The sequence below is a fragment of the Argentina silus genome, assembly GCF_951799395.1.
Source record: "Argentina silus genome assembly, chromosome: 15".
Lineage (NCBI taxonomy): Eukaryota > Metazoa > Chordata > Actinopteri > Argentiniformes > Argentinidae > Argentina > Argentina silus.
In genome coordinates, this window is record NC_139669.1 from 5,941,316 (window position 1) to 5,952,232 (window position 10,917).

The following is a 10,917-nucleotide window of genomic DNA, read 5'->3' on the forward strand; positions in this document are numbered from 1 at the left end:
TGCAACGCTGGGCACAACCTCTCATCAGTCACAGAGTCTGGCCAACTTTGACCTCAAACACCACATTAGGCAGCATAATACCTTTGGCTGAGCCAAACTCTCTCAATGTCTGTCTCTTGTCACCAAAGACACACCGCATCTGGATCATTTTGTTGTCATGGTTTTATTTTGGAATAGTTCACATGGTACATAAGATTCCAGCTCTTTTAAAAACAACACCTCAGATTCCACAGAGACATGGAACCCCCCCCCCCCTCTCTCTCTCTCTACCCGCCACATAATGCAGAATGACACAGCAGCATCTTCCCTCTTCTGACCTCCCATCAGGGGACGGTGCTGCCGTCAAATAAAAAGGCAGAAATAAGGAGACATAGAAACTAGACAAGCCTTCCTTCACCCTGGACCCACGCCATTAACAATCTCTGCTAGTCGTTGATGGGCAGAACGATCTTGAACTCTTAGGATTGTAAGATAGTCAAGTGAATCCAGCGATTCGATGGGATTTAGACTACAGTTAAAATGCATGATAATACCGTGTATAATGAACACGAAGGCTTCGGTCAACCCTCCGCCACTTCCAGCCAATCCGCTTTGAATGGGTGCAGGTGTGTACGATTCCAGACTCTGCATGAGGCACCGTTTATAACCAGAAAGTAGCGAAACTCTTCCGGAAGGTTTTACACAGTACTGTGGAAATGTATACCGTTAGGTCGTTCACACGGACAGATCGACGCATGCAAACACTTATTCCTGCCTTTCATGACAGCTCATCTAACAACATTCATAACCCACAACAGCGGATATGTGAAATAAACATTCAGCATATACACCCTCCATGAAATACTTATCGATATATATATGTATATATATATATATATTTGTTTTTTATATATAAAAAAAAAAAGAGTTTGGATTTTTTCCGATGCCATTTTTCAGACAAATGCGGCTATGTACACTTTACAACTGAAATATTGTGTTTATAAAACAAAGGAAAGATGTGATGTGATGCGTTAATCCCGTGATAGTCTTGCTGAGTCCTGTCTCTGGTAATGGTGAACTACAGGACTCTCCTCCTGCTCCTCCTCCCGGCCTGTGAGCAGCTTCTAGCGTGGTAGTGAGGTCCACAACTTCCCCATCACTCTCTCCTCTCTTGTCATTTGATGATGGAATGTTGAACCTTCCATACTTGGCCGTCCTTCCTGTGGCAGTCAGGGAACAGTCATAGCATTGTGTGTTCCTTCCTGTCTTCCGCCCGCCCGCCCGCCCGCACTCAGTCAGTCAGTCCAGTTTCCGTGCGCCCAGTTTGAGAGGACCCTTAGCTGCCTTGCGTTCTGCCCGCTTGGCTTCGAGCTCCTTCCTCCTCTCCTCACGTTTCTTCTTGGCCAGCTCGGCCTTGCTGAGGCCTGAGGCGACAGAGAGACAGACAGCTGTCATCACCAAGACAACAACGCTAATGCTTGGGTTAAGCACTGAGTGAGTGGGGGAGAGAGAGAGAGAGAGAGAGAGAGAGAGGGAGGGAGAGGGAGGGGGAGAGGGAGGGAGAGGGAGGGGGAGAGGGAGGGGGAGGGAGGGGAGAGAGGGAGAGGGAGGGAGGGGGGAGGGAGAGAGAGAGGGAGAGGGAGAGAGAGGGAGGGGGAGAGGGAGAGGGAGAGTGTGTGTGTGTGTGTGTGTGTGTGTGTGTGTGTGTGTGCGTGTTTTTCATTTCATTGAGAGAGGTGATGATGTAGGGGTATCAATGATCAGAGCAGGTTGTAGACACTCACCCTGACTTCCATCCACAGACTCCCAGCTTTCCTCTGCTCCCCAGTCCCCAGCAGGCTCCGCAGTCCAGCCATCACCAGCCTGCCACAGACCACACACACACACACCTGACTCCAGCTAAACCATTTCATTTCATCCATTTGACCCTCCTCCTCCTCCTCCTATTCTCTCCATCTGTGTTCATGTCCTCACCGGGGCAATGGGCGTGGCTCTCTGGGACACACTGGAGAAGAAGTCACTCTGAGTGGGGCCCTTGGGTCCGCTGGTGTCCCAGTCATAGTCGCTGGCCAGCCTCACGCCCTCCGGCAGGGCGCCCTGGGTCGGGGGCGGCGCCGTCCCCCCTTCCTCCTCCCAGTCGTTGCCCCACCCCTCCTCCCCGGGTGAACTCTGACCCTGCCCATCGGCCTCCTTCTCATTGGACCAGCTGTCATCGGCGTCCCAGCCCGAGCTGCTCCAATCAGCGCTCTGCTTTTTCACCGCCTCGGAGGGCGTGGGGCCCACCTGGAGTGGGGAGGGAGGGAGGGAGGGAGGGAGGGAAGAGACAGAGAGAGAGAGAGAGAGATAAGAGGGGAATGATGCAATGGAGCAGGACATGCAGGGTTCTCCCCAGGACGTTTGAACATGGTGGCGCTGGATTGCATTATCAAAACCCGACTCGTGTTCGCTAATGTCAAAATGCGCAAAAAATACCAGCTAAAGCGCTGAACTGAGGAACATCATAGCGCTTTAGCTTTCGTTTCTGACAACGATGTCGTTGGCGATCAGAGACAGTTACTCTGTCATTACTAAATATTTAGTTTAATTTGCTTTGAAATGTTTACATGGTGGCGCCGCCAAGTTCACAGCGTGGCGCAGCGCCGCTCTGACATTGTTGGGGGAGAACGCTGACATGGTTTCACACCACAGGCCTACTGTGTAGGATGGAACAGCAGACGCAACAGGTGGGGGATTCCTGCCTGTCTGACTCAAACTAACAGACAGCCGCGCTACTCGGTCACGGCTTTTCACTGTCCTGGCGCCCCGCTGGTGGAAAGAGCTTCCCACTGCTGTCATGACTGCAGAGTCACTACCTATCTTCCGCTGTAGATTGAAGACTCATCTCTTCAGGCTACATCTTAACTGTCCCTCCTAAAGACCTCTTCATCCCCACTACCCCCCTGTACAAGTTTCTCTCCCGTTAATAAAAAAAAAAATCTTCTAGCATTGTGACTGCCTATGGCCCCTGGTCTGAGCATTGATTACTTTATCTTATGATGACTGATGGATAGATGATTCACTTACTAAAACAAATGTATTTAGATAAAGGCGTCTGCTAAATGCCGTAAATGTAAAAATGTAATACGTACTGCTTTCTCAGTGGCCTTCTTTTTGACTGACGACATTCCTGACCAATCCGAGGAGTTCCAGTCATCTGGTCCTGCCTGCAGCTTCTCTGGGTCCTGTAGGTGAGGGAACGGGAGACCGTGGGGTGGTATTCAACAAGACAGAGCACACATATACACACACACACATATACACATATACACATATACACACACACACACACACACACACACACACACATACACATACCCCTCCAACAGTTCCTACTCTTGCCATCACCCAATTACCTCCAGACTCCCCCAGTCCTCATCCTCCCACCGGTCACCGGTTGGCTCTTCATCTTTGTCTGTCACCTCGGGAGTGTCTGATTGGTTGGCAAGGTAAGAAGCAGCGGGGCGAGTCACAGAGGGCTTTGGTGCTTTAGCCTCGGAACCTGGGAGGGAGGAGAGAGAGAGAGAGAGAGAGAGAATGGGAGAAAGAGATAGAATAAGAGGGAGAGAGAGAATAGGAGAAAGAGAGAGAGAATAGGAGAGAGAGAGAGAGAGAGAGAGAATAGGAGAGAGAGAGAATAGGAGAGAGGGAGTGAGTGATGAGAGGAGCAAAGGAAAGATGTGGTCAAAACAGGTCAGCTCATGTTACCCCGTTTATAGAAACAGAAACAACTGTCAGAGTGGAGAAGTGGGTAAAGCAGCCTGTTAGAGAAGCTAGCCTGTTCCCCACCTGGGGGGCCTCCGTCTGTCACAGGGCTCCCAGCGCCGGGGGGGGCGGCAGGGGGGGGCTCTGCCGGGGCTCCCTCCGTCCCCGGGGCAGTCCGGATTAGTTTGGACGTGAGGGAGGACACGCCTGTCACGGCCCACCCTGCCCAACTGGCCGCTGAGCCAGCCGGTTGCGCTGACGACATCACATCCTTTTCTTGAGGGGAAGAAGAAGAAGAAGAGGAGGAGAGAGGAAATGTGTAAGAGGTTGTTGGGATTCCATCAGTGTGAGGTTGCTGTTGTGTTTGGTGTCCGTGGGGTTTCTGATGGTACACAAACCTATTTCAGTCAGCTTGGTTGGATCTTCTGAAACCGTCTCCAGCTTGGTCAGGAAGCTCTTGATGGCTTTAAACACCTGAGGATAGGGGGCGGGGGGGGGATGACGGAAAACATATGAGTCTGGCTCCACTACTGAAGAGAATGGGACCTAGACTATTACATATGTTTCAATCTAACCTATAAACCAAAACGTCAATGGCCTCTCCTCTCCGTACAATACAGAATGGAGCGATTCAAAGGATTCCTTCAAAGGATAGATTGTATTGTTTGGATGTTAGGTTAGGGGGGTTGTGTGTGTGTGTGTGTGTGTGTGTATGTGTTGGGGGGGGGGGGGGGGGGGGAGACTCCTCACCTGTTCTCTGACGTTCTTGTCGGGGTCGACCGTGAGCGTACAGAGTGTGGGCAGGACCCGCCCCGCGCTCTCCACCACGCTGTAGTAGTTGTGTGTCGCCGCGAAGCCCAGGACCCCGGCCGCCCGCGAGGCAGGAAACGGGTCCTTAGTGGCCCGCGAGAACGCCGAGATCAGCACACGTTGCCGCGTCTAGTGGACGAGAGAGGCAGGGAAATGGACAGAAGGGCCAGTGTCAGTTCAGAGGACAGGGAGAGTGGATGAATGACAGAGAGAGAGAGAGACACACAGAGAGTTTATACAGACATTGCTGTGTGAGGTGCAATTACCCCGGCATTGAGGTAGGGGGCGATCTTGCCCAGACACACAGTGGTGTTGCAACGGATGGGGCCCTGCTCGTCCTTGGCCTGCAGCCGGGCAAAGTGCCTCATCAGCTCCTGGTTCAGGTTGCTCTCGTTCAGCTTGGGGGCCAGCAGCAGCATGGACTAGGAGAGGAGGAGAGGAGATCCAGAAGAGTGTTTCTATCAAGAAGACACACACCCATAGCCTATATACACGGGGATGGGGAACTTAGTTATGTTGAAATCTACAGTTGTTGACAGTGTGAGGTAATTTGTGTGTGTGTGTGTGTGTGTGCACACAGTGATCATACAGGTGTGTATGTTATGTGTAATGTGCATGTGTAATGTGTGCGTGCGTGTGTGCATGCCTGCGTGTGTAATGTGTATGTGTGTGTGTGTGTGTGGAATGTGTGAGTAGTGTGTAATGTGTGTGTGTGTGTGTGTCAGTACCTTGACAGTCTGCTCTCTGATGGCTGGGTTTGTGTCTGTGAAGCCGTGAACGACGTGAGGGAAGATCTGGGAGTTAACCGCTGCCTCGTTCAGATACTGGATAAACTGCTCCATCTGAGAGAGAGAGGGAGAGAGAGAGGGAGAGAGGGGGGGAGAGAGAGGGGGAGAGAGAGGGGGAGAGATAGAGGGGGGGATAATGAGTTGGGGAGAAAAAAAGGAGCAGAGAGAGAGAGAAGGAGATTAAAAGAGGACTAGATAACTAGGCTATTGGGTGAACTGTCTACAGTAATGTCTCTGTCTCTCTCTCTGTCTCTCTACCTGCTGCAGCAGTCGTATCCTCATGGCGCGGTCAGTGGAGGAGAACATCTTAACGATGACGGGGATGATCTTCTGCTGGTACTCATCCGCAGACAGGAACTTCCCCACCTGACAGAGAGAGACAGAACAGAGAGAGAGAGAGAGAGAGAGAGAGAGGAGGGAAGGAGGGAAGAGTATGAGAAACAGAGGACATTAGCAGCAAATACCAACAGCAGGTGTTTAGTTGTTGAATAGGAAAAAGCTTCTATCCCAAACCAATAATGCTTCACATCGTTGTTGGACTACGGTTAAACGCCCTCGTCTTGGGCACTAGAAAGGGGCACGGTAATTCCAGAAGACTGGTCCGTTTCCCTAAATCCTCTCCTCTCTGTCGTGGCGTACACACACACACACACACCTTAAAAAGCGGCGTGAGGACGACGGCGCCGGCGTTGCCGAACTCGAAGGCGGTGAGCAGCTGTGGCAGAACCTTGTGCTTACAGAAGTCCTCGGGGAAGGAGTCCAGGTTCTCACTCAGGTCCTGGAAGAACTGCTGCTTCTCCGCCGGCTCTTTGATCTGGATCACAGGATCACAGACACAGACACACACACACAGAGACACACACACACACAGACACACACACACAGACAAACACAGACAGACACACACATTTTGAGAGACATTTTACAGAAGAAAAAAACCTATCGCTCTATCGCTCTTTCATTGTGCTGTCGTACTGGTACTTCAAGGCATTTGATGTTTATTTTATTTGTGGGATAGTAGAGAGCAGCGTCATCTCTAAGGACAGGCTCACTGTAATGCATGGAATGGAATCATTCCTCATTCCATAACAAAGCCATTATGTGGTATTACGGCACCGAGCGGCCCGTGCATGCCACCTTTAACGTGATCGGCCAGCCCCATCTCTACGCATGATGCCACCTTTAACGTGAGTGATTGGTCAGGTCCCCCTGTACCTGGATCTCCTCCAGGAAGAGGTTGCTCTCTACGAAGCTGTTGCTGAGGAAGCCTCCGGAGGCGCGGCAGTTCTGGAGGAAGCGTGCGGGGTTGGGCCGGGCCCGGGCGTTGGCCCCCACCAACTCACAGTAGTGTGGCACCAGCGCCTTGGGGATCTGCGGGGGGGGGCACAACCACACAGGCATCATATGTTGTCTCACATCACATAATTCCCATTCCAGTAATATGCATGACTTTTCATCTTTAGTGTGTGTGTGGGGGGGGGAGGGGGGGGTGGAGTGGTACCTTTCCCAGGGAACGTAGGGAGGAGGCACGAGGCAGTGGCCCGTTAAACACCTCCCAGATCAGGCAGCCCAGCCGCCACACGTCCCCTGCCCTGGAGGGTAGAGAGAGAGAGAGGGACCACGTGAGAACAATGTACGGCAGTGTGCAAAGCTTTAAAGGCCCACGCCGCCGGCTTTTCATTGAAAACACTCAAAGAACGGAAGCACTGAGTGGTGACGTTAGTCAGTCACAAAGCTAAAACAACTAGAAAAAAAGGAAAAAAAGACTAATGTGGGAACTTTATAAGCTTTGTAGGTCAGACACACAGAACATTTATCAATCTGCTACATTCCCACAAGCTTTCCCACTCATCCTCTCCCTCTCACCACTTCTCCCCGGCACTGTTTGGCGTTTCGGGGGGGTCGTATTTCTCCATGTCCGGGTAGAACGCTTTGGCCGACGGTAGCGACGTGGAGGCGTCGCCCTGCTCTGGGGTCATGTGATCCAGGCCGCCCAGCTTCCACTCGCCGGCCCGGTCCACGAACACGGCCGACATCCCCAGGTTGTTATGTAGCAGGTGACAGTCGTTCACCAGGAAACTCACAGCTTTCTAAAGGAGGAGAGAGAATATGTTAATGTATGTGTGTGTGTGTGTGTGTGTGTGAGGCAGGCAGGCAGACAGACAGACAGAATTGATGTTGAATTGAGAGAAAAGGAGGACTGACAGAGGTGGCATGATTCAACAAATGAACCAAGAATTCTGATGGCTCAAATGGCTCCCCTCCAGAGTCAACTTACCACAATCTGATGCAAGCCCCAGGAGACCTCCAGCTCCCCAGAGCCCCCCTTCTCTGCCTGGGCCTTCAGGTGGGCTGCCAGGGGGGTGACCTGCTCTGTGACCAGGTAGAGGCTCTTCTCTGTCTGCAAGTCACCCAAGAAGAAACAACGTCAACGCTTTGATGTTTACTTGGTTAAAAAGATCATTTAAGTCTAGGTGCATTCTTCTACGACGCAGCACAGACTAGTTCACTAGGCTACTGAATACACAATCTCTTTCTAAAGCTAGAGCCCAGTGGGAACTGGTTGGTCCTTGACACTCACCCCAATCTGAATGAATAAATGCAAAGAGAAAGAGACACAGGAGAAGACTGAGACAATGGTGACAGTGTAGGTATTACACTGAATCCCCTTGCTTGACTTTTAGGTGTATTTAAAAGATAGTTGGAAACCGGAATTCTTATTGAATTAAATGTAATGTAGTCTAACTAATTTTTCTTCATACACACAAAGACTGTGGGATATTATATTCAAGGTGAAACAACACACTCTCACTCTCTCTCTCTCTCTCTCACACACGCCTTCAATACAAACACACACCTCCAATCCATCCACGTAGGCCAGGATGTTGGGATGTCGGAGAGTCCTCATGCGTTTGAAGGCAGCTTTGGCTAGCTGTGTCTGTTCCTCTGTCCCCTGAGACACCTCGTACACGAACACCGACACCGGCTCCCCGCTTGTCTGAAGACAGAGAGGCCAGTGTGCAAATGTTCACATCTCCCACCTGATTTCACTAGAGAACACTGAATGTCAGGTTTCAGCACCTGACATTTCCATTTGTTTAGCAATTGCATGAGGAGAGGGCTAGAGGAGATGAGGCACACAATAATAGAAATACATTGAAATTCTATTTCTATGCACATAAAAGTACTGGTGCCTCGATGTTAGCTGGTAGTCTGAATAACCATATATGTAGCTGTATCCGTGTTTTAGTAACGTAATGTCTCTATTACTTTACAACGATCACTATTTGAGGCGAAATGGTCACTAAACATGGCCCTTGCCTGGACCATACATGACTGCTGCTGTCTTGGCCCGGCAGCTAAACATCTTGCCTGTCAAAAATGACAGTTCATCATCTGATGGCATGTATAGCTTAGAAAGGAAAAGGATATGTGCCCCTAGCTAGTTGTAGCTTGATTTGGAGACTGTTTTGTAGCTCGCTTAACTGGCTTGACGTGGCGAGAATACGTGGCTGCGTGAACATCCCTAGCTAGTTAGCTACCTAGCGAACTTGGCAGCGAGCAGCTAGCTTGTTAGGTAGCTAACGTAGACAATTAGTATACGTCATCATGTCAGCCTGTGTCCACTCTGTTACAGTCAAAGGACAAATACATTTCAGCCATGGGATAACATCACTGGCCAGGTAAAGTCGTTGGCCAACGGTTAGCTAGCTAGCTAGACAAGGCGAGTGAGTCGAGGCCCTTTTGTGAAGCTAACTAGCTAATCGCCTTCGGTAAATGGTGATACTTCAACCTCCTCCCGAGTTTAGCATTACCTTTCGTTTGCCCCGATGAAGAGTCCATATTCCGGACGATTCTTGGGTGTCCGGTAAAATTTCATAATTAAAGTCTTTGACTGGATCCCGTGCGAAAAAGGACCACATCTCCCCTTCCTTCCAGCCTTCATAAAGCAAACAACAACTATGGGGAAACACAGGAGCACTGCCGACTGCCTGAGTCGAGTCAGGACTGCAAAGACTGGATTCCACCGCTTGAGGGAGGCAGAGTACCGCTCTGTGGTGTTGTGCAGTGAAGTCGTACTCTTTGGTGAAATGCAGTGTAGCATCACCTTCAATTTGTCCAATCTGCACCTCCGACTTAATTTATGAAATGATTTTAATGCGCACATACAAATTAATGTTTTGTCGTTGCACTCATTATACACTTCTGCTTTGAATTTGTGCTATCCAGTCAATGTTAGCCCAGAGAGTATCACAACATTATGTCCCAACCCCATCAGTTCATTTCAAAGTATGCATGAAAATACCGTAGTAACGTACTATTTCCCACAAGGTGAGCCTATCCTGCCCTGCAGATCTGAGTAATGGCTAAACAGTGAAGTAATGTCTTCAAGGTATGGTTTATAAGACAACCGTATAAGCTAACCCACACCTAGGTACAGCGGTCGTCTACTGACAGACCACTAACTTTATGTGGCTTTATGTGGCCCCCCAAGGAGTAAACCTAGGTAAGTAAAAAATAATGTACACCATTGAAAAGAGCTAAACTATCGTATAAGCAGTTTAAATTATTAGCTAATATGGATATTGATATAACAGAGGAAGTACAACTATTGGTTCAAGTTGTGGTTCGTGTGAGTGTATCAGTGTTATCCATATAAGGTGTGAAATATTAGTCATAAACGAAATATAGGCAACTTGTCACATGGGCCAGATATAGCTGCTGCATGGGTAGTATGCATAAAGCAAACACACCCGCCAGCGCAGTTATTCTACCTGCTACACCAGAAGCATGAGCAGCTGCGCACATGGACGCAGAAGAAATAACCCCCTCCCATCAGTTTCTGTAAGGAACTTCAATTCCTTGTGTTGAAAAAGTTCCAAGATGTGTGGCCAAATTAGCTCGAAGTAACTTCCAACCAAGTCAGAGTTCATTTGAGATGACTGTGGCTACAAATGTTGAACTTTTCTTTTGGCCCCTGGGTTAGTTTCTCCTGACCCATTGACAACTTCCATGGAAAGGAAGCACCAGACTACAAATATTACCAAGTTATAATTATATGGCTGTCCCCACTAACCAAACCCTGCCCTAGGATGTATTGACTAGTCTTACACCACACTTCAAAGCACTGAGTCAAGATAAATCACTGAAGACACCTTAATGTTGTGATGAGTACAGATATGACAAGTGAAAAAAATATTTGAATACTGTAATCCAATGCAAAAATACTTTTATTCACAACAGAATATTGACATTCCAGCATCTTCTTTGGGAACTAGTCATGATACCCACTAACATACTTTCACATTTTATTATAGAGGCTAAGTTACATGGATTCAAAAAACATTTTTTTTTATTGAGAAAATCACAACACCAGAACAAGGACTGAATGGGGGGGCTTGGTTGGACAGATTAAACCAACCTCATCTAATAACCGGATTTCAAAGGAATGCCCTTTGACTGTCCAGCACATCACAGCTAGATTCCCTCTCTGAGCAGCAGGTATAAAAAGCAAAGACACCGCAGGGAATTGAACCCCGTCCTGAAGAACCAGGAGTGCCACCACCAGAGTCTTTTGCTTTTGTTTTGTCTAAAGGCC

The 10,917-nt window shown here is 49.2% G+C and overlaps 1 protein-coding gene across 1 annotated transcript; it reads right to left on the reverse strand.

Moving 5' to 3' along the window:
- Positions 1 to 249: 249 nt before the first annotated feature.
- scyl1 (SCY1-like, kinase-like 1) lies at positions 250 to 9,261 on the reverse strand. The gene is made up of 18 exons (XM_083686731.1): positions 9,134 to 9,261; positions 8,176 to 8,316; positions 7,597 to 7,719; positions 7,185 to 7,408; positions 6,820 to 6,910; positions 6,534 to 6,689; positions 5,974 to 6,132; positions 5,577 to 5,684; positions 5,259 to 5,372; positions 4,797 to 4,952; positions 4,471 to 4,659; positions 4,119 to 4,194; positions 3,805 to 3,996; positions 3,372 to 3,517; positions 3,108 to 3,200; positions 1,954 to 2,262; positions 1,764 to 1,842; positions 250 to 1,403 (listed from the first exon to the last, which is right to left on the reverse strand). The coding sequence occupies exons 1-18, from the start codon at positions 9,239 to 9,241 to the stop codon at positions 1,279 to 1,281; spliced, it is 2,589 nt and encodes an 862-aa protein (XP_083542857.1). The 5' UTR covers positions 9,242 to 9,261; the 3' UTR covers positions 250 to 1,278.
- Between the last annotated feature and the right edge of the window lie 1,656 nt (positions 9,262 to 10,917).

What these genes read in the sequence shown, in the direction of transcription:
- scyl1 (XM_083686731.1), bottom strand. Translation starts at nt 9,241, where the DNA reads ATGTGGTCCTTTTTCGCACGGGATCCAGTCAAAGACTTTAATTATGAA. An exon ending in GGGGCTTGCATCAGATTGTG is followed by an intron (nt 7,409 to 7,596) that starts GTAAGTTGACTC and finishes CTCCTCCTTTAG; the next exon opens with AAAGCTGTGAGTTTCCTGGT. An exon ending in TCCTCACGCCGCTTTTTAAG is followed by an intron (nt 5,685 to 5,973) that starts GTGTGTGTGTGT and finishes TCTCTCTGTCAG; the next exon opens with GTGGGGAAGTTCCTGTCTGC.